Here is a 27,980-nt window from a genome sequence, read left to right on the forward strand (position 1 = left end):
AAACCTAACAATTTTCAACTGTAATCTTGCTGTAATGTGTAATTTATAATTTATTTATGTTAAAGACATTTTTTTTTCTGCCCCTCCACTGGTTTATGCTGGTTGATTTCCAAATATCTGCATATGAATTAAATAAAAAAGACCAATTGAATAATTGCAAGAATGAATACACACAACACGGATAGTATATCAGTGGAAATAAAATATAATCTAATGAGCATTATTATAAGAAAAAAAAAGATAAGAAGAAAAGAAAAGATCAATTTTATGATTTCACACTGGAGAAATTCACTTACATCGTCAGATTTGTAATTTAAAAAAAAAGAAAAAGAAGAAACAGGACAAAAAATTTAAATGAAATAAAGTAAGTATATAAATAAATACAAATAAAATAGTTATATAATTGCACAGGATAAACGTACCTGTAGCTGGAATACAGCAGCATTGTTCTAGAAAAAATGTTTTATTTCAAGATTCAAACATTTATTGTCATTGACCAGCTGTACAACAAAACTTAAGTGCAACTCCTCTCAGTGGACAAACCACTGTTTTAATAGGGGCATTTATTACAGCTTATTTTATCTCACTTCATTTTTAATGGTTCTTATTTCAGAATCCAAATAAATTCACAATAATAACTTTTAAAACTATATTTATCATTTTATAGTTTCATGATTATTGGCCTATGTTTGGTCTTTATTTATGATGATGTATTTCATATGGCATTCATGGTAAACAGGTTTTATGGATACAATACTAAATAAGTATGTCTTGTCTTTTCATTTGCTAATTTTTTAAACTTTGTTACAATAGGATATCTAATAAAATAGTTTTGTGATGATGTATTCCAAGATGAAACTACTGTGACACTCAAAAGTTACATATTCAAAATTAAAAAGGATTTTTTGTTCATTATTTATATTATTTACTAGCATATATAACATAGTAGTCAAATTCCATTGTTCCATTCATTAAATGTGAAATGAGTGAATGTTTAGTAATGACGATCTCAAAATATAGATTTCATTTTCCCCACATTCTTGTGATTTTAAATTAATAACAATGTGTTTAAAGAACCACTATGTGTCCTGATATATGAGGTATTTTAAACCCAAATATTTTACCTGATTTACCTCCTTGACACTACAGTTTGGGTGATTCAAAATAAAAAAAGAGTTTATTCCAAATATTATACATAGATCCAAATATCATAATGCCAACAGTGCGTATAAGAAAGTATGCACAGCATCTCAATAGCACTACTTTATTTATTTTTTTATATGTTTATATTTCAACCAGTAAGCAATAAACTGCTGCAGTCTTACCTTCAACAGCTTCTGTAGACAAAAAAGTTGTTTTTCCAAAAAGGCAAGACATTATAAAATGTTGAGTCCAGGAATATACTGCATGAAAAAGCTTTTTTATTACAAGAGAAATAGAAAAGATAAAAGCATTGTTGGCATCATATAGGCTTATCACAGCACAAAAGCACCACAGACACACACACGAAGAAAAACAATATGAAAACTATAGAGAGAAAGAATATGAGATAATATAATCTGTAGTCTCTTACGACCAGAAAGAAAACACAAGCAGCACTGAGAACAGAGTCAGCAGCTCCACAATCACAGAGCGTCTATAAACAATGTAAAGAGGGTCCATGAAAGCTTCATGGAGAGTTTAAAAACTCTATACAAAGTCAGGTGGGCACTGTATGTCTGAATGAGACACATATAATAACTAAGACAAGACAGACACACGTCAAATCCTCAAATATTTCATCTCACCGTCACCAAACCTGCCTGTATAGCAGGTCAGAATACAGGCTCTGATCACTTCTAATACCCCCGAGTACTCCAGGCAATAAACTCTCAATCATTTGGTGTTTCTCAGAGGCTCAAGTAAACACTTAGAGTACGAGTACTACAAAGTACTCTTAAATTCAAGAATATATCTGAAGAGTTTTAGTCCAAACTGAGATATTCACAGTGTGTAATTCTCAGTTAGCTCAAACAATAAATGTGTTCATTTGTCATTAATATACAACTCCTTAAATACTAAAATAAATACAATGATAATAACAATGATTTGTGTTACTTTGTTTTTGTTGGTTAAATGTCTTAATAAGTAATGAATGCATTTGGTTGAATTTTGTGTGTTTTATATCATCAGATGGTTTTTCTTTTTGGATCCAACAGTATGATGCATTCATGTGCTGCTTGGTTAGTTGTAACTGCAAAAAGTTGTAGTTATATTGTAGGAATGCACACTATGAAAGGCCTGTTCAAGGGCAGTTAGGCAGCAACGGAGACATTTCCAGCATGGCTGCTGCTCTGTTAAAAAAATGTGCAGATTTGTTCTATAATATTGTAATAGTCTTTTTTTTTTTTTTTTTTAAATATACTGCCAAATAGGTTTAGTTGACAGTCTCGTGTTTTTGCTTGGTTCTCATTTTTAGCAGGATATCTTAAAAGTTTTGAAAATTGGCTATGCATGCAGTATTTATTTTTTAATTATCTCTTAATTTTGAAACATAAGGTCATTGTTGCCTTTTCTCTAGTAGCACTGCACTTACATGTTTTTCATTGTGAATTTTGATGCAAATTAGAGCCCGGCAGATATATCGGTTGACAGATATTATCGGCAGATATTGGCCTCTCAAAGGCATATCAGTATCGGTGTATATGCTGATATGTGCTGTTATGAAAACTTTTTTTTACACAATATATAATAGAGAAAATGTTGCTTACCGTGATTTAGAAACGGTGTTGACTAATAAATTATTTTTTTTAGTCATAGTCAGAAATTGACTGACACTGATGAGTAATAATGTTTATTTAGCTATTTATTTTATTCCTATTTATTCTTCATTTTCTTAAGTTATCATTAATAGCATTGTCTGACAATGTCATACGTTGTTTGTATCATGTATAACAATGTTAAATATTGTTTAAGTTTTATGTTTAGAAAGTAGCTCTCTGGGTACATTTGCAGAGTGGTGAAAAAATCGGTGCACAATCCACATAAAATTTTTCTGTTTGTCTCTCAAGTCAATTTTCATTCCAGTGTTCAGTTTCATCCATCCGTTGAGTGACGTTATGGAAATTGTTTTTACCCAATATATAATACAGAATGTTGCTTGGCATGATTTAGAAATGCAATTAGCTATTAATTTGTTTCGTCTTTCTTTTTTAAATAGTCAGCAATTGACTAAAACAGATGTTTATTTAGCTATTTATTTTATTCCTATTTATTCTTTGTCTTCTCAGTTATCATTTATAGAATTGGCTGACAATGCAATACATTGTTTGTATACTGTATATTGATATATAACAATGTTAAATCTTATTAAATAATGCCTTCTCTTTTTTTTGATCAAGTAGCTCTCTGGGTTCATTTGCAGAGTAGTGAAAAAGCGGTGCACAATCCACATAAAAGGGTCTATTTTCATTCTAATACCATATCCGTTATCAATGAATTTTCCCCCTCTAAGGCCAGTATCAGCATCTGTCTCAAAAATCCCATATCAGCCGGGCTCTAGTGCAAATCACATACAGCAAATTTAGAGCTGTGCAGTTTTAGTGAACATACTCTTTGCTGCTGTAATATCTGCCTTAAAGCTTTTATCCTGTTTGGTTACTTTATAAATATTACCCATATCTATCTAGAGCTCGCAGGAAACTTTTGCCTTACTTGGGGATGTGAGTAGGCAAGTGAAGCAAGTGAGTGCCAGCATTAAAATAAAGCAGCTTCACAGCTATTTGATCATTTTTCGTTGCTGCAGAGAGCGCTCGAACAACCGGAGCAGCTTTAGTGGTCCTTGAATGTGGCTTCACAGGCTTTTAAGCCCAAATGATCCAAATCCTGAGAGACAGACAGCAGCGAGAAGATGTTGAACAAGAGCAGAGGTTTTTTCAAAAATTCGTTAACACCTATGAATAGGAGACCTTTTGGTCCTCTAGCCGCATTTACTGTATCATACAAGCTCGTATATCATTATACCGTGTGCCACCACATACAGTTTAACACTAAGAGTACATATATATTTCAAATATACTTTTTATGTGTTCAAGGTACATGCGTTCACGTGTAAACATAGACTCAGCCGGTTACAGGCTTTGGATTCATGGGAGTCCGATAGTATACAAACACTCACACACACTCACACACACACACACACACACACACACACACACACACACACACACACACACATGCACACACACCTGAGATGCCTTAATATTGGGCCAGATTGTTCAACAATACTATAGCTTCAGTTTCCTTTCAAGTGTGAGACGTATATATGGTAGTAGTGTGCTATCAGGTACGGCAGTAAGTCAGTCTTCTGGCAGTGCTGAGTCAGACAGTGGTTTTCCCTTCTGAGGTTCAACATGTAACTCGAACAAATGGGTCTCATTCATTAAGATGAAGATGATGAAGATAAACAGCTGATGAAGTACATCAGAAGAAAATATAGATGAGGTCAACATATACTGCACGTCATTAATAAATATATACTGTATAAATCGTACTGATGACATCTTCACTTACTAAATCTAATCAACAACAGTAAACTATTAGAATTCAGTAATTATGCTTGATAATCTACTCTGTAGAGCCTGGTAAAGGTGGAAGCACACAAGTAAAAGTCTCCGAGACTAAAACCATGAATATCTGTATGTTCAACATAAATAAAAGATCATCTTACAGTCATGCTTGATTTAGAAATCACAGTAAATCACTGACTGAAGCAACTGCTGTTAAACCATAGAGTGTACTACGGTGAAGATAGCACAACTAGTAACAATAGCAGTAATAATACTATCTACACTGCAAAAAAGCCAACTTGTATTTTTTGGCCTAAAACTATGATTTAAGTTGGGAAAACTTGGAAATATAAATTATTGATATTTAGGGCAATAATGTAAGTTAGCACAACAAAGGAAGCCAGTTGTATGCTCAAAAACAAGTTTGTGAGTTGTTGTTACTTATATCTTTAAGTTGGGGTTCACAACAAAGGACAATAGTTCTGCTAACTCTTATTTCTTTGTTGTGAAATGTGGGAAAGTGGTGAAATTCGGTCATTAGCGAAAGCTAGCGGCTAACTGATGCTAGCGGCTAACTGATGCTAGCGGCGCTGCTTGTTACAGCTACAAGAGTAGCCATTAGCGCATCAATGCTAACTCAAAATTGTGGTCGCAACATTAGCTGACATTTCATAGCGGCATTACAATCGTGCCAATTCAGCACATTGCAGGAGTTAACACAAGTAAGGATTAAAAGTTGTTACAATGTAAAATTTAGTTAAGTAATTAAAAAGTTAGTACAACTTACAGTTCAGTTGAGTTGAGCAAACTCAAAAAAAACTTAAACTATTTAGTTTAATTGTCCAACTTAAAATTTTATCGAAGTTTGTTGCCTTGAAATTTTGAGTTCACCCAACTTTTCTTTTTTTGCAGTGTAGCACTCTGAATTGGAATAGTAAATTACTGATGTCGCGACCTCCTAAATGTAATCAAAGCAAAAAACCTTTTGTTAATGATGATAATTATACTTTAAATAATGTCTTATGATGATAAGTAATGTCAGCTAATTGTAAACATTGTCCTCCTCTTGACAATAAGACAATGCCTTCAATTCAGCTTCTGAACACTGAATCTGGACGTGCACCACTTAGAGGGAAATCTCCAAGAATAGTATTCTAAGCCCTGATCATTGGAATGAAACCAAAGTTCCTGCAAAAAGTAACTTAAGATGTAACTGAACTGGAACTGGTAAAAACCAAAAAGTAAAAAGCTGTGTCCTGATTCACGGGCCGCCTCCTTTAAAGTTAAGGAATTTCACAACCGGTTGTAAGGCTGCCTCAGTGTAGTTTCCTTCAAACGCAGCCTTCGTTTTTGACACATTTGGCAAAAAACAACTTATTTCCAGTATACACCACAGTGTCCTGCACTCTTAATGGTGCATTCAGGTGTCTTCATCAACTCATAAATTATGTAAACAATGGCTTAAACTAAGACCATTTTAAGTAATATGGATACATTTACCATTAGTTGAGCACAGTGTTTTTCAGCATGTGTTAAACATACTATGTGAAGCAATTTACATGCATTAACTGCTTTGTTTTGACAATGTGAGAATGGATTGTAACTTCCTGTGAACAGATATTCATGTCAAGAATTTGGGCGTATTTGCCAGGAAAATCCAAAGGATGTGATGTTCATGTGTAACTCTGAATGCACTCAGGATTGCCTTCAGCTCCCTACAGTATGCCAACACACAAAACTGAGATGGAGAACATCAACAACATACCTCTACAGGTCTAAAATCAGACGTTATTGCTCACATTGTCATTGTGAGCATGTTGGCATGCTGACATTAGACTTTAGTGTGTGAGACCAGTGTGTAGAATTAAAGGGGATCTATAGAGAACAAAAGTACATATTTTTGTAGGTTACCCTGGAAGTTACCATCTCCATGGGGTCTAATAGGAATTCGCATTTAGGATTGTTGCATTGGATTTCGGTTCATTGCAGAAAATAATCTCTATGGCAAACACACTGTTTCTGATGCTGACGTGTTTTGCTCAGCAGGATAATCTTCACAAATGAACACCACTTTTATGATATTTGAAGCGTTAATGCAGCAGATTGAGGTAAAAAAAAAAAAGCTAACGTTAGGCTATAGCAAAGTACTTCACATTCGCATGACTTTAACGTCACAAGCTAGCAAAACCGTAGCCAAACAAATTGCTTACTAACCTAATCTACTATCTACAGGAGTTTGCAAGAGCACTGAAAAACATGACTGGAGGCTGAAAGGCGGACTAGCGAGAGAGTTCCCGTGCTTGTCCGGAGTGATGAAGTTTAATATCCCTGAAAACCACTGTAGTCTCATTTAGAAACTTGTTAGCAACCGCTCTTTAAAGGACAGTTAAAAACTCCAAAATTCACAAGTGGATTTACCAATGTAATTTATGTCGTAAAACAACAGGCGAAGATCTCTTTAGCTTGTGTTAAACACAGACCTTATTTCAGGCATCTAACCACCAACCCATTCAAAATCCTCATTGAGTTTCTTGTTGTTTTTTCTCTCTCTCACAATCTCTACTTCTTCTACTGTTTCCTGATGGACTAGACTACAATACATTATACCGCCATCTTCTGACCAAAGTACGTTAATGCAGCTCTGTTTATTTTGCTCAAAACGTTGATTGAAACGTCCCTATTTGCATTTTCTTTAATGCAACATTTCAAAATGTGCTTCTACGCTAATGGAAACACGGCTTATGTGTGTATTCAGTTAGTTGCAATCTGCAATCTCACTGCTAGATAACTAAATTCTACACTCTGGTCCTTTAAGTGCAGCCTCACACCAACTGAATTCAACTTCCTGCTGATGGATGTGGATTGTTTTGCTCTTTGAGTTGATGAAGATCACCTTAATGCACCATTATCTTTCTTCTACATTTGTTGAGGTTTCACCATTTCATTTATGGAGGAGGTTCAGGCCACTTGCTTTCCAAAGGAGGCAGCCATGAACTATGACACAGCTCACATTATCCCCTTGAAGTAGCTCAAACAGAGGAACTACTTCCTGTGAGGTCAGCGCTGATGTCATCTGGAGGTCTGGACCTGATTGGATGGCTGGGCATAGAGGTATTTCCAGATGGCGTAGTAGTGTATGGCTGCTCCCATAGCTACAAACAGGTGCCAAATGGCATGAGCAAATGGGACGATGCCATCACTTTTAAAAAAGACCATCCCCAGACAGTAGCAGGCTCCGCCCACCAGCAGCTCATACAACCCAGACTGCTCCGGCTGCAAAGAAGCAGACATTTTATCATTTTCAGGTTTTAAAGACATTATAGTGAGGAAATGACAAACGTGAGAATAATTGAGTGAGCTCACCATGGAGAGGATGACGATGGCAGGAAAAACCCCCATCACCGTGTAGCAGATCAACTCTGTGATCTTATACCTGACACACAGAAGAATATTTCACTGTGATTAGTCTCAACCTCAGGACAAAAGGATGTCAACTCAATGGGCCAACTACTCGCTTTACCTGAACTGTGTCTCATGAGATGTAAGCATGGAATTTAAAAGCACAGTATGTAATTTCTGCAACTAGAAGCCCCTTCAAGAAAGACAGGCATTAAGTTTGAGGCATCTTTAACAACTTGAATTCACAAACAAACAACTTTTTATGTAAAGTTGTGCATGTAATTTACTTCCCATGGCACGCATAACTACCTCACATTTCCATACATTTATTTACTGTTTAAACTGTTTTTTATAATGCCTTACCAGGAAGTTTTTTGCCCTAAACTTAGATCAGTGGTTTTGTAGCATAAATTCACAGAAACGGCAGCCTATTTTAGAACCGTGAGCTGTACAAGTATGTATAATTACTTGTGTGCTATTTTTAAAACGATCAAATCTCGACACCCTCTTAAAATAATGGCCTAAGTAATTTTTTTCATGTTTTTTTGGAAAACAAAAAACTGGTGGCCAGCATCATGAGGAGATGATTTAGGCAAAAAAATATATTTTTTGCCAAAAAAATTACTTTATTATGGCCATTATTTTAGGAAGGTGACGGTCTGATATTAAATTGTGGGAAATACTACAATAAAACAGAATAAAAAACTAGAGAATTAAATAAACTTAAAAGTGCAGAAAGAAGGAAAAAAGAAACAAGGAATGATGTTACATCTTATTAACAACAAAAGAGAGAAGTGAATTGATGGTGAAGTCCAAAAAGGGCGTTTGTGTGTAAACATGATTACTTATAGTTTAGAAGTGATGTGTAGTTACAGGCTCAAATTCCCTTACACACATTGCAAGTATTCCCACACTGAGAGATTGAAATATTTTACATTTTGGGATAAAATTATGTTATTTAAGCTCAAATTGCTGATGCAGATCATTGTGTAGTTGTTTTCTCTGGGAAAGCTAATATGTGGACCTTTGAGTTGAGATTAGAGATTATTTTGCCACATGGGAGGAACATTTATTACAATAATTATCACAGAGACTCGCATGAATGCATGAACTGACCTCTCATGAAAGAAGAAGACATAGGTGGTTCCAAAAGAGGCCATGACCCAGACCAGCCAGCGCATGTGACACCCCCAGGGCCCGAGCTCCCGCAGGTTCAGCCTGTCGGTGCATGAAAAGCAACGCATCACTACTAACACTTTACACACACACACACAGGTATAAATAAATACATACAGCGGGCTAGTTAGTTTACCAAGGGGCGTAGGAGGCAGCAATGAAGAAATAGATCACCATCCTGTCACACATGTGGAAACAGTGCTCCACAGACCTGAGGAGAGAGACCAAACAGCCTCATGACAACTGAGTGACACTGTTTATACATGTAGCATCAGTGAGATTTAGATGGAAAAAAATACAAATCTGGAGAGTTGGAATATAAATATGTATTCTGGTTTGAAGGGGCTATTTTGAGTGTCCTCTTATATAATTTTGTATCATCTGCAGTGTTACAATTACAACTCGACAGATATATCAGTTGACAGATACACAGTCACCCATGGAGTCTGAATATTTTTTTTACCTCTTTCCATGAAATGATTTTGACAATGTAATTTATTCTTGACAGATAAAGTGCATATCTTCTCACAACTTTATTAATCAGTCTCTTACAAACATATCACAATGAAAATGAAACCACAATTAACAGAGGATTCTGTCTGAAAACAAGATGATTCCAACTTTATGGGCAAACCTGTATTATCGGTAGATATGCGTAGTTATGAAAACTTTTTTTACACAATATATAATGCAGAAATGTTGATTGCAGTGATTTAGAAATGGTTTTAGCTATTTTATTTTATTATATATTTTTTAATAGTCAGCAATTGACTGAACAGTATTGATTTATTTATTATTTATTTAGCTATTTTATTCCTATTTATTCTTTATTTTCATTTATAGAATTGGCTGACAATGTAATACATCGTTTGTACAATGTAAAATAATGTATGACAATTTTAAGTATTATTTTTATTTCTATGGTCGCCCATAAAGTTGGAATAATTTCTTTCTAGACACAATCCTCTGTTACATAACAATGTTAAATATTATTAATAAAGTTTTATGTTTGAGAAAGTAGCTTTCTGGGTGCATTTGAGTGGTGAAAAATCGGTGCACAATCCATATAAAAAAAGGTCTATTTTCATTCCAGCTAAAAATATTTATATACCGGCCACAATATTGGTTATCAATAAATTTTCCCCCTCAGAAATCAGTGTCAGCATCGGTCTCAAAACCCCTATATTGGGCTCTAGTTACAATCCAGTTCACATACTGTGTTGAAATGTGTGTGCTTCTGTGTGTGTGTACCGTAGGTGGCTCTTCTTCCAGGCCACAGTGTGGAACAGGGTGGAGATGATGAAGAGCGAGCTGAGCCCCGCCCCGTACACCCAGGCCGACAGCCGCTCCCATTGGTCCTCCGACTGGAAGTGCAACACTGAGCTGCCCAGCAGGCTGGGGATTATCCATAACTAAATGAATTCATAACATAAATGACACATGAGATACTGATAAACGCAAGAGCATGCAAGATGAGCTGAAAATCTCTTGAATGGTGTAGGTGGTAAGTTTTAAAAAAGAATCCGGAGGCGTCGCTCATTTGTCTGTTATGTAAGAGCGCTGGAGTGTCATTTCATCCGTGTGAGATTAATGGTCACCTTTTGTGGTCTGTGTGTGTGTGTGTGTGTGTGTGTGTACCTTGCAGAGTCTCTATGGTGTGTGTGTACGCTGGCGCTCTTTGCTGTATGAAGTAGAGGATCTCGTTGGAGTTAGACATCCAGAAGAAGATGGTCTGCAGGTCTGGGATCTGGTCAGGTGTGTGTCTGTGTGTGTGTGTGTGTGTGTGTGTGTGTGTGTGTGTGCATTTACCGCATGCGTGGCACAGTTGGCAGCATGCTCATATTCTGTGGGCTGGTATCTCTTGTTAGGAGGAACACGGTTGTTCATAAACCTGGAATCATCACAAATGAAAAAAAATGTAAGTTGATATTCATTTCTCAGTTTGAACAACGTGCAACTCAAAAATAGAAACAAAATGCACCAAATTCAGATGATGCATTTGATGCAGATATTTCAGCTGAATATATGACAAAAAGGATGAGCAGATGATCAAGAGTCATTCATGTTTTAGACAACGTCCCAACTTTTGGTGAATTGGGGTTGTATTTAAATTAAGACTGCAAATGTTAATAAACTAATCGATTAGTCCATCACCAGAAAAATAATTGCCACCTATTTTGATAATTGATTAATTGTTAAAGTACACGGTCGCCCATAAAAGTTGGTTGTGGTTTCATTTTCATTGTGATGTGTTTGGAAGATATTGATTAATAAAGTTTTGAGAAGATATTAACTTTATCTGTCAAGAATAAATCACACTGTCACAATCATTTCATGGAAAAATGGCAAAATATTATGTTTTCAGCCTCTCAAGTAATGAGATATTCTGCTTTTCACTGTTTTAAATCATATTAAACTGAATATCTTTGGGTTTTGGACGGACATAACAACTCATTTAAAGACATCATCTTGGACTTTGTGAACCTAGGATGGACATTTTTCTATCTGGACATATTTTTTACAATTAATTAATTAACATTATAATTATGTTTAATTATTAACCTGTAATACAGACTTTCTATAGAAATCTTGTGCAATAATTGAATTCGTCACTTACACTGTTGTTACACACATATTTGTACATATATAAGACTTGTTGCATTTGTATTTGATATTGTTGTTGTAGCTTTATGGGGTTTTTTTTCCATCTTTATTTCATTTACAGTCTTAATTATTTCTATTTACATTTCTTATACAGCAGGAACTGTAACAAAGGCAATTTCCCCAAGCTATCAGACTTTTAAACTCTTAATCCCCACCCCCCCTGGACTTTACATCCCCCCACCTCCTACATTTTGCACTGTGAACTCGTTTTTATATTTATATCCTTTATGTCTGTTGTTTATGTTACAAAAGATTTTCTGCTGCTACATTTCTGTGCCATATAAATATTCTATTTTATAGTTTTACTGTGAGCCAATGCAACGGAATTTCGTTCAAATGTGCATATTTTTATGTATAACTGAATGACAATAAAGTCTGTCTAAGTCTAAGGATCAAAAAAGTATTTCTAATCCTGATATGAGAGGGACACACACTGCTATTAGAGAGATGCTGAGTGTGATGATATTGCTAATTTCATGTAAAATAATTGCATTTTAGACACTGATCCATCATTGCTCATGCGGGACAAAAGCCTCATTTTTCAAACCCTGAAGAAGACTTTCATGTTGAGACTTTGGTAAATTACAAAAATTATTATTGTGCATTCTGGTTACAAGTGTGCAAGATTTTTTTTCTCGACACAGAATCAGAATCAGATTTACTGACCAACATGCCCCTCAATGTGAAAGTGCAAAGATGCACGTAAGTCAGGGGTTATTGTGCAGAGGTGTGTGTGTGTGTGTGTGTGTGTGTGTGTGTGTGTGTGTGTGTGTGTGTGTGTGTGTGTGTGTGTGTGTGTGTGTGTGTGCGGTCGACAGCGCTCTGTAACGACCAGCAGACGGGAGGAGCCTGAACAGAGCTGAACAGAAGAACTGATCAATAAAATAATTGTTAGCTTCTTAAAAACAATTTTCAATATCTGAACTAAAATGTGCAATGAGACATTAGTTTTGGCAACATGTAACAATGAGTCATTCTCTACACACTAGTAGAGCTGAAAAATAAAGAAATATATATTTATTTCTTTATATGTTTATACATAAATAAAATAAAATAATTTATTTATGTCCTTAAGGGGAGACACTACAGGTGAATAGGGTTTTTTTTACCTATAGATATCATCATGAAACTTCCCCAGTTTGTTATTTACATTAAGACAATATTTTTCCACATTATTAGTTTTCTGAAATGTTCTGTTTATATATGCAAATGAGGTGTTAACTCATTAAATATTAACAAATTTGTATATATTGCCAGGACAGAAATCATGCATCATTGGATAAAGCAAATTTCAAAGTTATTATTTTATTTTGTTGATATATTAGAGAGTCATAGATAGATTCAGAGTTTTTTTTACTGAGGAAAATAGGGTAACTCCTTTTATCATTTCATAAATTAGAAATTTATGAAGAATAACATCAGAAACAAGATATTGTATCTGAATGGAAATGACTCTGAAGATAAATTATTGAATCTAATTCATAGCAGCAACCATATAGAACATTTAAAACACATAATATTGTGCAGGAGAGTGGGAGCTTACGACGTCTGTGATGACGAGGTTTGGACTCGTGGTACTAAATGCTTCAATAGAATGCTTCAGTGGATTTAGGAGAAATCTACAAGTAAAATATACACCGAAATGTTTGTTTTGGATGTTTTCTTTCGAAAACTTCTTTTTCTTACTATTCTGAAAGAAGTTATGGGTGAAAAACAGCCCAAAACCTCAAACTGACCAGTGCATGAAAAAACGATGTTTTTGCCTGTAGTGTCTCGCCTTAAAAGCAGAATTTGTGGGACTCATAAGGGCTTAAAATGTGCCAAAATGTTTCATGTCCTAAAACCACGTGGAGCCTCTTTAATATTTCTATTCATTTGTGTCTCAGTGGTGCTCATAAAATTTCACCCCCGTCCTGTCCTCTCGCTTAGCAACGCTCCATCATGCTTCAACTTGTTGCCATGACTGCTGTTGCCTGGCAACAGTGTGGGTAACCACGGACTGAGTGAACTGACGGTGAAGATCTCTTTCATAAACAATTCACATGTACAGACACGCCTGCATGCTCACAGACATACAGGCCTTCAGATATACACACAGATATACATATATATGTAAGCTGAAATCTTTAAGCAGAAACCAAACAAACAAGCGGCGCCACTCAGGAGGTAGCGCTCCATCAGTGATGTCACTGTTGTCATGGAAACCACCGGGCAGGGATTGTCTTTTTTTTTCCTTCTCTCTCCTCCTCACCAGAAAACTCCTCATTTCTTTCATCTTTCTTTGCTCATCTCTCCCTCTCCCCCTGCTGCTCCCCGACCATGTCTCCTCTCTGCTTCCCGATGATTAAATTAACATGCAGGAAGGCAAATGGACAAAGACGTCCATGCAGACACACAAAACACACACAGACACACACACACGCACACACACACAACACCACCCCTCCCTATTTTTCATGCTGCATCTTGCAGAGCCAGATTTCATAAGAGACCTAGATTTAGCGATGTCTCTGTCTCTTTCTCTTTCTCACACACACACACACACACTGTTCTAAGATTGGTGGGAGTCAAAACGAGAGAAACAGGCAGCCATCAGAGGGAATACCACTCGAATTAAACATTGATATGAAACCTGAAGATGTTTCAGCAAGGTAGAAGATCAAACACCTAAAACGCTTATATATATATATATATATATATATATATATATATATATATGTATATAAAAATTCATCTGTGAGATTAATATTCATGCAAAAATGGCAAAAAATGCTATTTCAGCCTCTAAAAACGGTGAAGATGTCCTGATGATTTCTCTGTATATATCTTTGGGTTTTGGACTAAAAGACATGACATTTGAGGGATTGGGGTGTATTCCTCACTGTTTTCTAACATTTTATCATTAGTGCAGCCCTTATATATATGGATTACATTTATATATATAAACATCTATTGAGCTGTGCATTTATGTGCCATTTTCTGAGGAAAAAACATTAAAAGTCCTGCGTACAAGTGTTCCAGTCTACGAGGAATATTACCTTTAAATCTGTCCAGTTTTTTATTTCTGCCTCGTTGTGCAACAGTGTGAAACGGTAGAACATGATGTTCTCCTCCTACACCTCAGCTGTTTCAAACCTTTTTATATTTCTGACACTCCTGATCCTTCTGGAGATGGATCAGGAGGTAAAACAGAGGGATAAAAGAAACCATAAACCTCATTTATAATGACAATGATCTTAACAAACATGCCTGATTCTTCCTTTCTCCCACACTGTGCCACTCCTGTTCCTTCAGCAGCTGTTTTTAGACGGACACTCATTCAGAGTTATTAATACGAGCTGACCCAGCCCAGAAAAAACACCATCCTGTCCCAAATTAGGAGGCTTCCTCGCCTTGCATCCAACACTGGCCTTACACTGTCAGACTCTCTCTTTGGTGTGTGTGTGTGTGTGTGTGTGTGTGTGTGTGTGTGTGTGTGTGTGTGTGTGTGTGTGTCAGTGCCAGGCCCAGCAGGCTTGGCCGGGTCATTAATGACTTTATCAAGCTGGCTGATAATTACCAGGCCAGAGGCCAGACAGAGGGACACACTAAGTGGACGGAGAGGAGCAGAGCTGCGGAAACATCATGATAACTCTTCTGTCACGACAGCAGGACAGACAGAAGGAACGCTCGTATTGTCTCACTGAACCGTGAAGACTGAAACCTCAGTCCACTTAATGCTGAACATGAATTAATCTTACGGCCTGTTTTATGGTCGAGCTGCTCAGTGAGTTATATCAGATACACAGCAACAGAAAGAAGAAGGACAATCGTGGGGGGGAAAAACTTCCAGTAGAGCTGAAACAATTTGTTAAATAATTGATTAGTTGACAGACAAAAAATTAGTCCCCCACAGTTTTAATAATAATAAAACCTCACAAGCAAAAATGTCACATAATGTCTGGTTCCAGCCGATTTGTTAATTTTCTGCTTGTTATATCACTTTAAACTAAATATGTTTTGATTTTAGACAGCTGGTCTGACAAAACAAACTATCTGAAGATCTGTGAAAGGCATTTCTCATTATCTGATGTGTGAAAGAAAAATTAAAAGTAAAAATATATTAGCTGTAGCTATAAACAAGTGGACTTGGTCAACAAGGTATGCTATTTTCGTTTTTAATTAGTTTTCAATTGTTTAATAACCAAAATGTCAAAATAAATTATTTTCAGTTGGCATGTTTGGTGCAACGAAAATATCACATTTAAAGTGATACAAAACACAGAAAAGCAGCAAATATTTACATTATAAATGCTTGAACCAAGTAAAATTTGCATGTTTTTCTTGATTAAATGACAGTAATGATTAATCAATTATTAAAAAAGGTCACTGATTTTTTTTTTTCTGTCCGTTGACTAATCAATTATTGAATGGTTCCAGCTCTGGTGTCAAGGTGTGAATGAAGGAAAGAAAGAAAGGATACGTCATCGTTTTCTGCAAAATAATAAGCACAACTGCAAATAATTTTGTATTTTTAAATAATGGCAGCTGTGTATACGACTTGTATTATATTCAATGATGATCATTTGCCTCAATCTACATGCATTACAACACACTGAAGCCAGACTTTTAACACATGAAACAGTTTTCCATATCTGATTTCATGCAGAAGGAATGGGAGTTGTGCTCATGGTGGACAGAAAACAACACTGCTCTAGAATCAAAACAGTTTTGATCAATCATTAATCGTTACAGTTGTTTTTTAAAGGAGAAAAAATGCTGAATCCGGCTGATTAGATATGACAAGTTGCTGCTTTTTTCTGTCCACATCAGTGCAAACTGGCTTTATCTGGGCTTTTGGACATATGAAGATTTTGCCCTGAGCTCTGCTAACTTATAATGGACATTATGCATTTTTAAATGATATTCTAAAGCAATCAGCACATTCACTAGCAATGAAAATGTATCAGTAGCAGCCCTGATCTGCTCTGTTTGACCTCTTCGAGCCGCAAAACCCATCCATGACAGCCTGAAACCCAGAGCTGCTTTCTTTTAGCTCTAATATATAAGAGAAGCTGTGTGTGTGTGTGTGTGTGTGTGTGTGTGTGTGTGTGTGTGTGGCCTGCTGTATGTTTCAAGAAAGCCTAACCACATAGAGAAAGACAGAAGAGAGAGCAAGATGATGAGGATGATGATGATGATGATGATGGGGAGGAGGGAAGTAGCAGGTTTGTGTGTGTGTTTGTGTGTGTGTGTGTGTGTGTTCATAATGACTGTCAGGAAAATAAACCGTGAGCAACAAGATTATTACATCATCAGCTATAAGATGCTGAAATGTTCATGTTGACTTCTTTTTTAAAACCCATCATCGTCATCAAAATCACTCCCAGGCAGCATTATGAGAAATACTCTCATTTATCGGCGTTTTTCAATCAAATTTTCTATCACGATGGGGATCAAACGATTGCACCTACCTTATAAGATTCATTTACAGTGGAAATCAGCAACAGTTGACAGCAGACAGACAGTATGGCTAAAGCCCGGATCCCTCTGAGTGTTGAGCGAATTAACCGCCGCGCTTTGATCAGCACTGCTCGGATTGTAACGGGCAGGTTTAATGTAACGTAACGGGCGCCGCCGCTTCACCGGGGACACGTCGTCGTCTTATCCTCATGTCAAGCAGCAGCAGCAGCAGCGGGAGACGGATGCATCCCGACCCAGCTGCCTCCAGAGGCTCCAGTCCGGAAGTGTGGGCGTCGGGGATGGTCTCTGAGGGGACAGCCGCTTCTCCTGCACGGTGGTGCTGATGTTGGTGGTCTCTCTCTCTTTTCCTCTCTCTCTCTCTCTCTCTCTCTCTCCCTCTCTTTTCCTCTCTGTCTCTCTCTCTCCGTGTCTCTGCTGGAGCTCCAGCCGCCGGTTCACCTCATCACGACTCGGTGAGGAGGTTGTTTTTCATCACTGAAGGCTGCCACATCATTTTCTGAGGGACTGATTCATGGCTCAGGAAATTCGTGCTGATTTGTTCTTGTACGTGCATCTGCTGGCTCCTCCTCTAGGTGGCGATGCAGGGCACAGAGTTTAAGGCTGGTCACCGATAACAGGCTACAGGTACTATACGTATACAGGTGCATCTCAATAAATTAGAATATCATAGTAAAGTTTATTTATGTCAGTAATTCAATTCAAAAAGTGGGAATGAAACATTATATCGATCCATTACACACAGAATGAAACATTTCATGTCTTAATGTATTTAATTTATTCTAATTATAATGAGTATGGCTTACATTTAATGAAGACCTAAAATTCAGTGTTACAAAAGACCAGTTTTAAAAATTATGTTTAATATGGAAATGTGGCCTCTGAAAAGTATGTCCATCTATATGACTCAATACTTGGTTTGGGCTATTTGACTTAAACTTCTGGAAATTGACTTTTCCATCATATTCTAATGTATTGACATGCACCTGTAGTTACTCTGCTGCACTTTTCATTGTCTATATTTTTAACTCCCATTTTTTAAATTGAATGCTGTGTTATATTGGGGTTTTTTTTTTTACCTTGCATTGTTTGCACATAGCTTTTTTACTAAAGAAAAATAGAAATAGTCAGATCCCTTACTTAAGTAAAATACACTGTGAAATTACTCCACTACAAGTTAAAGTCCTGCATTCAAAACTTACTGAAGTAAAAGTACAAAAGCATCAGCATCAAAATTTACTTAAAGTATCAAAAGTAAAAAGTACTCGTAATGCAGAATGGCCCCACTCAGATTGTTTTATATACAGTATTCCAAATATATTATTAGATTATTGTTACTGATACATTTATGTAAGCCGCATTTTCATTTTCTCAACATTGGGCTGATTTCAACTACTAAGGAGCTGAGCTGGAAGGCAAAGAGGGACGTCTGGTCTCAAGAGAGCACAAAATATAGCACAAGACACAACACACCCGGGACACATTACGTTTGAACTGCTGCCATCAGCCAGACGGTTCAGGACTCATGACACATGCCATGACGGACTAGTGTAAATGCAGATGTTTGAATGTGTTCTTTTTTATGTCTGTTTGTTGTTGTTTTATTTTCCTCTTTTTTAAAATTCTTATTATTTCAACATGGTCTCACAGAAATCCGTGAAATAGCCACGGAATCGCTCAAATTTCCATGAAACTGACATGGATTTCGCTACAATGCAAGTTAATGACAGTCATATCCCGTGGCTATTACAACATACAAAGTGATTATGTACATTCACTGAGTGAATATTTAGAAAATAATACAAAATCCATCTTTATGCAGAAACTAAGTCAAAATATAGATTTTTCGCTAAAAATGAGAGAACTGTCCGCCATGTTTTTTGTTCTGACCGCTGGGACCTTGAAAGTCACGTGACTTGGAACAAACCAATAGCCACGGGATATGACTGTCATTAACTTGCATTGTAGCGAAATCCGTGTCAGTTTCACGGAAATTTGAGCGATTCCATGGCTATTCCACGGATTTTGAGTTAATCGAAATCCGTGGCTATTTCACGGATTTCTGTGAGACCAGGTTGTATTATTTATTCATATTGCATTTATTTTTAATATTGCACAAGAATGCACTTCATTTCGCTGCAAATGCGACAATGAAAATTAAGATATTCTGATTCTGATTCTGATTCTGATTCTGAATGCCTTGGTTAAACTACTGCCCCCGCCACCCGGCCACAGATAAGTGGATGAAAATGGATGAATATATGTTTTTTATGTTAAATTTCTACCTGAAAAGTAACTAAACCTTTCAGCTAAATGATGTGGACTGAAAAGTATAATATTTGCCTCAAAATGTAGTGGAGTAGAAGTATAAAGTTACATAAAATGAAAATACTCAAGTAAAGTGCAGGTAGAGAACTATAGTAAATTAACTGTAATAACCCAGACATTGTTGAGCACTGTAACAGCATCATTTATTAAATGCATATTATGACCAGCATAAGCTTTAACACATACTGAAGCCTTTTACCAAGATTAATATAAAATTCCAGCTTTAAGCTCTCTGATTATACTAAACTAACTCACGGAGTACCGTTTGCAGACCTGCAGCCAGTCCCTCTGTATACAGTGTTGAGTTTAACGAGCTCAGCTAAGAGCTTCAGAGGGATTACAAACAGTGACCTGAGTCTGATCGTTTTAACTTGTATATAAAAAAAATACCTGATTAAAATAAGGCCATGAAGCTTTGCATAATAAGGCAGAAGTTTTTCTTCATATCTCCAGAAACTGATAGTAAAAACTTTACTTTAGACAATCTTTAAGTTCTTCATTGAAGACTCCAGAGTCTGAAAAAAGAAATATTCAAGATCAATATATCAGACATATAAACATTTGATGACATATGCAAATGCATTCTTGTGTAATCTGTGCAATGTTTGTGTGTGTGTGTGTGTGTGTGTGTGTGTGTGTGTGTGCGTGTGCGTGTGTGCGTGTGCGTGTGTGTGCGTGTGCGTGTGTGTGTGTGTGCATGTGTTACCTTGACATCCCAGATGCCCATCCCTCCATCCATGCCGGTGGTGCAGAACTTGGTGCACTGGTTTCGTCCTCCATCCAGCACTGAGATTTGGCTGTTGAACAAAGAATGATGATGATGAAATAATTCACAAATTATGTTGTGTATTTTTGTGAAAATAAGCAGCCATACATTTTTGAAATAAATATTTCTAGATTTAAAGACTAATAAGACTTGTTCTTTGCACAGGTGAAATTAACAGTAAGTGAGTTCCCAGATTAAGTCTTTTTTCATTCTTATAGCCATTAATAAGAGGAAAAAACACACTATTTTGTACCATGAAGTGAAATAAATGTTTCTTTTTGGATATGCACTTATCAGATTACTCTTTACTTATAATATACAGTTAGTCTTTTATGTCCCCTGCTCACCTGATGCTGTTCTTGTGCAGGGTGTTCAGGTCCTTCTCGGTGCTCTGGGTCTCCGAGGCCCGGCGGTCCAGGTTCTGGAAACGTTCCCTGGCACTGATGCCCTTCTGGGCCGCCTGCTTAGGAACATCCAGCTTACCACCAAATGTCAAGCTGGCTTTGGCACCGTCGTACACAAACAGCACCGGGTAACAGTCGTGTCCCTGGAGGATCAGAAACACAAAAGAATGAAGCTGTGAGCGGCTCTATGTGGACAGTACATCAGCATGGTAATATGAAACTTGAGATATAATGATAGAGCTAGAAAACTTCACGCCATTAAATGGAGAATCTTTATTTTGGTGGCATATTTTTCTGTAACAATGGCTTTTTATTAATATTACCTCTGGGTGGTGTCAAAGCTTAACATTATCTACTCAGTCAATTGTTAAAATTATACACGTAGTGGCTTTAAAGCGAGATTTTGGAACAGTGTGCAAAAAGACACATTCTTCCATTTACAAATCAAACATTACCAAGAAACGTTAAGCTTAACTAACAAATAAAAAATATATTTTAAAAACTGTTATTTGCACAAATAGAAAACCTACAATGCAATATAAATTAAGGGAACCAATTGCCCATTTTGCAAAAAAAGGGAACGCAAGCTACATTTTTTAAAAATAAAACAATTTAAAAAAGATTGACCCTAGCCCACTGATTCTAAAACAACGAGTTTACAAAGTATTTTCATATTTTCAGCTCTGTAGTAGTCTATACCCTTTGCATTTATTATTATTATTATTTATTTATTTTTTTTAAATCTCTTTATTTGCAGGGTCATGGGAACACCACAAAATTGTCTCAAACAATACAATATACCTCATTCTGTGGAAACACCCCATTTTCTTAAAAAAAAAAAGAAAAGAAAACTAAACAAGGAAACAAAAAAAACATATATCCCTATATATAAAAGTAAAATAAATTGAAAAATAACACTACCAACTACCATTGCCTGCAATGCTACATTGCCTAAAATTGCATCTGTTAAAAAAAAACGTTTTTTATCTGAGTCCTTATGTCCACTTGGTGATTACACGGACAGTATCTTAAAGGAAATCTGCAAATCTATTGTACATCCACACAGATTTTAAGCTTATTTTGAATGATTAGACCTAAACCTCCAACCAAATCTACGTACGGGTACAAACAGAAGTAACCTGACCTCTCCATCTCTCCTCTCTTAGCTTTGTTGCACCTGAGCAGACGTCTAATCAGCCAACATGACTAAAAACACACATGGGGGTGTTCAGGGCCTTTAAACCCTGAGGACACCAGGACGCCCCATTAATGACTTGAAAGCAACTGACTCAAGACAATCTTGGGAAAATGAAGGGCAATTCAATTTGCCATTATCCAGTAATTGCCACACAGACTGCACTGTTCAGCAAAAGTGACACGGTCTCATTTTAAATTACAGCTTTCTGAATTAGACTTCTGTAGTTGCTTGGCTTTTTGTCCACATTACAAGTGTTTAGCTTTTTTTGTACCTCAGTGTACAAATTACCCACCCTTACATTACCCATTTTTTTTTTTACTTTTTTTTACTGAATGAGTAAAAAATTAGATATTAGATGAAGGCTCAGTGCTGAAATGTGTTGATTTTTCCAAAAGTCAGTTACAGTTGTTATTGCGGTTATTTTTCACATTTAGTTCTCTTGTTGAATGGATTATTAAATACAGATGCATCTCAATAAATTAGAATGTCACAGTTAAGTTTATTTCTGTCAGTAATTCAATTCAAAAAGTGGAAATAACACATTATATAGATCCATTACACACAGAATGAAACATTTCATGTCTTAATTTATTTAATTTCTTCTAATTATAATGATTATGGCTTACATTTAATAAAGACCTAAAATTCAGTGTCTCAATTTTTTTTTATATTACAAAAGACAAAATTCAAAAAGTATGTTTAATATGGAAATGTTGGCCTCTGAAAAGTATATCCATCTATATGACTTAACACTTGGTTGGGGCTATTTGACTTGAACTACTGGAAATGGACTTTTCCATGATAATCTAATTTATTTTACAGCTTCTCAATGTCAGTCAGGCACACACAGAATAAGTTAATGTGGCTAAAATAAAATTAAGCCAATAATTAACAAGTGAATGCTGGACAGGTATTGAATACTCACAGCTGCTACTAAGCTGTTCTCAGTGATGAAGGTGACACACAGCAGAGGGAGTGTCTCAGAGCTCAGACTGTTCACCCTGTGGAGTCATAACAAAGGTCAGAGTGCGCACACACACACACACACACACACACACACACACACACACACACACACACACACACACACACACAGGAATGCCGCCCTGCCCTCTCTTACGTGCCGGTCTTGCCTCCCTCTGCGACAGACACAGTGGAGTCGTGGGAGGTCCAGGCCAGGCGGTTGCCGGAGTGTGAGAAGCACACGCTGTGCACCCAACCTCCTCCTCCAGCCGAGGTCTGATCGGCTGCTCCAGAGCCACCGGATTCAAACAGCATCTCCCCGAACGGCATTTTGCTGCCCCAGGGAGTAGGCCCGGGCTTCTCCTCCACCTCCTTAATGTAGGCGGAAAACACCCTGTGGGTGAAGAGACGAGGGAGATGGATGGAGGTGAAGAGGATGAAAACAATGGCTGATCAATAGTGGGAGGGTCAGACAAAATTGATTTTTTGTTGATTCAAGCTGTTACAAATTCTCTATTATAAGATGCATCGCAATTCTCTCAATCAATGCTTTAAAGTCAATATTTAGATGATGAAACACCCTCAAGCCAAAATAAAAGCAGGTGGTCAAAGTGCCTAGGGTCATAGTCATAAGGTCATAATTCGCATTTTCTTTAATACACTGTAAAAAAAAAATCTGGTTAATTTACAGTAAATCTGTGGTTGCCAGAACTTCACCGTAATAATACAGTGAGTGGGTTTTTTTATTTAAATTTAAATATCAGCAAAAACTGTAATTTAGACTGAAAAGTCCCTTTATTTTTTAGGGTAATTGTGTCCTTGTGACAATATGGTATTTCTCCATTAATATTACATGAAAAAATTATATTTTTACAGTAAAAATATGTGTCTTCTACAGTTTTTCAAAAGTTTTTAAACTATTTTTTGATTTATGGTAATTAAAAGTGTCTACTACTGTGATATGCAATTTTTTATTTTACACCCTATTTTTCATGTAATTTGACAGTGTTTTAATGTAATTTCTACAAACATTTGTGTACAACATTTCAAAAATTTGCTTCAAAATCCGATTAGACTTCCTTGATCATAATAAGGAAAATCACAACAAAAAAAATTATCAGGGAAAGAATGAGGAAGAAACAGATACCACATGTGTAGAGCAGACAGAAGTAGTAGTTGTTAAATATAGTCATTAAAATGTCCTCACAAGTGTAGTAACAGATCTGTGTGCCTCTTTTGATCCGCTCATACCTGCATTTAAAGTCACAGGATCCAGCAGCCAGCAGGACGTTGTTGGGATGCCAGTCAAGGCTGAGGATGGTGGAGCGGATCGGTTTCTTGATGTGCTTACACACCCACCTGTAGGTAAGAGCATGATAGAGATGTATGCTTCATAATAATCTAATGCATTCTTGCCTGTAAATCACAAGCAGGAAACTATCTTATGTAAACCCTCACCAGTCGTTTTCCTGCTCAAAGTAGCAGATGGAGATGAGGCGAGAGCCACTGCCGACAGCAAACTTGTTCTCTCGTGGCGACCACTTCACACAGCGAGCAGCACGGTTGATCCTGAGGATGACCAGGGTGGGCTTCCACGAGCCCTCTTTTAGGGTCCACACGTAGGCGTTACGGTCCGCTCCACAAGTTACTATACGGTTACTGTCCGGAGCCCAGTCGATACCTGCAGGAGAAACAAATTCTCACTGTCTCATCTCTGTGCATTATATTTATTTAAAGGAAAAGTTCAAACTTGTGGGAATACGGGAGATGCCTATTTACTCTCTTACCACCAAAGAAAAAGACTCTTTACATTCATTAGGTAGATGTTTTTGTTCAAAGAGATTTTCAATGTGTACATTCAAAAGCTTGACGTCTTCCTAAACATTTAATCCAAATGGCTATAATTTAATGGTTTGATTCTGCAAACTGTCTTTTTAATTTAGAATTTCCAGTAAAGGCATTCTATTCTATTCTATTCTTTAGAATTTAGAAAACTAGAAGTGCAACCATCCTGAATCAAATAAATTGTGCTCTAGAGATAAACTGTGGTTTTAAAAGAATGAAAATATATAGATTTAGCTATATGTGCAGCAGGGAAATGCATTACCATTGACTGAAAATGAAATAGTGAGATGATTTATCAAACTATTGGCTACTTGACAAGGTTCATTAAGATATCACACAGCCCCCCAACATTTTTTTTTTGGGGGGGCACAAGTTTGAACTCTTATCTTTCAATATCCTTAACCGCTGATACGCATTTGGGTCGAGGGGAGCTGGGAGAGAGGCGGGTAAACCCTGGACAGGTTGGCAGACTATCTCAGGGCTGACACATGGACAGACAATCACACTCTCATTCACTCCTACGGACAATTTAGAGTCTCCAATTAAACCTAAGTGCATGTTTTTGGGAGGAAACCAGAGTAACTGGTGAGAACCCACGCTGACACGGGGAGAAAATGCAAACTCCACACAGAAGAGCTGCAAACCGGCGACCCTCTTGCTGTGAGGCAAGAGTGCTAACCACTACAGCACCGTGCAGCCCTGTAGAAAACAAGTCAGTGAGTCTCTCTCACCTGTCACTTGTCCATTGTGCTCCTTCAGCTCATGCAGCTTGGTCCACTTGGTCCCATCCTTCTTGTAGATGTGGACCTCGTGGTTGTTGGGGCACAGGGCGATCTCTGAAGCACAGAAACACACCAATAAACATCAACAGATTAAGCGATGTAAATCAGTGGAACCTATAAACAGGAAATTAACCGGTGTGGGGACAAAGTCTAGAGCGATTAAAAGAAGAAGTTTATGGGGTTGATCAGTAGAGCGAAACACAGAGCAGCTGACTGTGTGCATGAGAACAGAGAAAACTAGAGAAATACAATATGTATCTGCCTGCAGGCTGAACACACACACATGGTATCTTTAAATAGACAATGTGCCAGAACTGCAGCCTTCCTTTCTGTAATGTTGTAGCGAACCCTGCACATGTTTTAGTCAGCAGATGAGTCAGAAGCAGGGTTTGTCTGTGGGTGCTTTAGTGTGCATTTTTGTGACTGTTTAGCCTGCAAGCTGAGCAAACTTACTGCTTACAAGTTGAGTGAAACTACAACTGTGTGACTCTATGACTCGACCACAGCCGCCTGTAACATCCGCTTTGCCCAGAAACCAAAAGCTCTGATCAAAACAGCCAAATATGGCATTAGTTTCCTGCAGCTAACGGAGCACAAGAGCTTCTCAGAAAAGGCCCCCAGACACCACCCTCACTGTTACAGGAAACAGGAAATACCTTCTCCCACCTGGGAGCCAATCACAAAGCTCCGACTATTACACTATTTGTTCTTTGGCGCAGACTCCGGCTGAAGCAAGATGTTCCATGATGTCTGTGATTAAAACTGTGTGCAGCTCAGAGAGGAGACGACTGAAATACAAGCCTCGAGTGACCAATCGGAGAAGGCGGACGGACTTACGGGTACGATCTTTGTTCCAGGCGTGGCAGCTAATTGGTTCCAGCAGGAAACTATGGTATGCCATGGCCAATCAGATGTAAGAAACAGACCAGGAAGAGGTGCGAGGGACCAGTGGTGGGTGAGCTGGGAGATAAGACCAGTCAGGTCTAGAAAAACAGAAGTTAAAATAAGCGGAAAGAACAAAGTCATTACATATAATTCAGTTTATAAAGATACTTTTCTCAGGAGTTGGTAAAGACTGTTTGAGATAAAAGAGAGGTAATAAAACAACACATCATCAGCTGATTTTAACCCTCTGTGCACACTGAAAAACACACTGAACTTATCTCACTCAGGTTGTGTTAATGAATTCCAGACTTTCAGAGGCATGAGAGGAATGATGCAAGTCAACGGTAACACACATCCCCCAGAAAAACTTTACAGCCAGAGCACACACCCAGGAAATAAAAATCTCCATCACAGGCCGTTATTTTACAGTTATAAAACAAATCCACCATAATAACATCCTACTTTCTGTGACCTGAGTGTGGGCTGGAGTGCCTGTTGCACACTTTTAGCTTTCTCCTGAAAATGCATAACACTTACAGAGTGTGTGTGTGTGTATGTGTGTGTGTGTGTGTGTGTGTGTGTGTGTGTGTGTGTGTGTGTGTACTCGTTACTGACATGTCTACACAGACTCAGTCAACTGTTAAATATTTTCTAGGCTACTTACCCTGAGGGCCGGGCAGAGATGAATGGATGGATAGCTGCAGAGATGGATGGAGAGAGAGAGAAAGAATAGGAAGGTGGCAGATCAAATGAAAGATAAGGGTGTTCAGCTCGCGGACTCTGGCCAGTCAACGCGAACGCCAACGACAGAGTGAGCTCAGGAAGAGAAGAGCCGAGCTGAGGAGAGGGAGGAGAGGTCAGAGAGGGAAGTGGAGGAGGGTACAGTGAGGCTCAGCAGCCGAGACATACAGGAAGTTTATACAGGCTTATGCTCGAGGCAGAAAAGATCATGGGTGTGACGGCTCAAAAATGTGAGAGAATGGCAACAAATGCTTCATTTTTTGACTGAAAAAGAAGGGAAAAGAGGATTGTTTGCTGCAGAGAGGGAGGGGCATGAACACAATGCTACAAAAAGGAGGAAGTAGAAACTGAGGTGGAAGCAAAAGCAGCATGAAAGACACGGAAAAGAAGGGGGAGGGACGTTTGGCCACTTCTGCATAAAGAAAGAGGAACAAGAAGAAGGGGAGGGGAGAAAAGTAATCTGCAAAAGGGAGGAGGAAAGAAAGGGTGGCGTCACGGGAAAAGAAGTTGACTAAAGAATACATTTGCTCTAGTTTGTTTCTCATGGATTTTGAGTTATATTTTACACAGCCCAGATATCCCAACATCAAGTTTTCCAAGAGATTCCTGCATTTTTTTTCTCTCTTTTTAAATTCAAAATCAGGCATGCATAAGTTAGTTTTCTCTGAGCTAGTGTAGTGTCTTCACGTGAAACTTAATTCTACTGTTTGTCATTGTGGACAAGGAAGAGACAAAGAGTGGGTGTTTCTCTATATACGCTAGGATCCACAATGTGACCTGAGAAAACTCATTTCAACACATTTTATTTGCATTTTGTCACCT

At 37.4% G+C, this 27,980-nt stretch overlaps 2 protein-coding genes across 2 annotated transcripts; both read right to left on the minus strand.

Annotated features, from left to right (window-relative positions):
• Positions 1-1,438: 1,438 nt before the first annotated feature.
• LOC131972258 (monocyte to macrophage differentiation factor 2-like) lies at positions 1,439-17,588 on the minus strand. The gene is made up of 7 exons (XM_059334064.1): positions 17,240-17,588; positions 10,932-11,013; positions 10,374-10,534; positions 9,259-9,333; positions 9,063-9,164; positions 7,911-7,980; positions 1,439-7,820 (listed from the first exon to the last, which is right to left on the minus strand). Exons 1-7 carry the CDS (start codon positions 17,251-17,253, stop codon positions 7,617-7,619), a joined length of 708 nt encoding a protein of 235 aa, XP_059190047.1. The 5' UTR covers positions 17,254-17,588; the 3' UTR covers positions 1,439-7,616.
• Positions 17,589-19,603: 2,015 nt separating this feature from the next.
• On the minus strand, positions 19,604-27,254 carry arpc1b (actin related protein 2/3 complex, subunit 1B). The gene is made up of 10 exons (XM_059334100.1): positions 27,082-27,254; positions 26,370-26,515; positions 25,482-25,586; positions 24,364-24,586; positions 24,157-24,264; positions 23,063-23,299; positions 22,868-22,943; positions 20,688-20,887; positions 20,281-20,371; positions 19,604-20,089 (listed from the first exon to the last, which is right to left on the minus strand). Exons 2-10 carry the CDS (start codon positions 26,431-26,433, stop codon positions 20,051-20,053), a joined length of 1,143 nt encoding a protein of 380 aa, XP_059190083.1. The 5' UTR covers positions 26,434-26,515; positions 27,082-27,254; the 3' UTR covers positions 19,604-20,050.
• Positions 27,255-27,980: the final 726 nt, after the last annotated feature.

Source organism: Centropristis striata, chromosome 1 (genome assembly GCF_030273125.1).
Source record: "Centropristis striata isolate RG_2023a ecotype Rhode Island chromosome 1, C.striata_1.0, whole genome shotgun sequence".
NCBI lineage: Eukaryota > Metazoa > Chordata > Actinopteri > Perciformes > Serranidae > Centropristis > Centropristis striata.

Excerpts from the sequence above, each read along its gene's own strand:
- arpc1b (XM_059334100.1), bottom strand. The coding sequence starts at position 26,433 with ATGGCATACCATAGTTTCCTGCTGGAACCAATTAGCTGCCACGCCTGG. Across the intron at positions 23,300-24,156 it reads TCCTGTGACTTTAAATGCAG|GGTGTTTTCCGCCTACATTA; the intron begins GTATGAGCGGAT and ends CTTCACCCACAG. Across the intron at positions 20,888-22,867 it reads AGAACAGCTTAGTAGCAGCT|GGACACGACTGTTACCCGGT; the intron begins GTGAGTATTCAA and ends CTGATCCTCCAG.
- LOC131972258 (XM_059334064.1), bottom strand. Across the intron at positions 9,165-9,258 it reads GCTGCCTCCTACGCCCCTTG|GCTGAACCTGCGGGAGCTCG; the intron begins GTAAACTAACTA and ends ATGCACCGACAG. Across the intron at positions 7,821-7,910 it reads CCATCGTCATCCTCTCCATG|CCGGAGCAGTCTGGGTTGTA; the intron begins GTGAGCTCACTC and ends GCTTCTTTGCAG.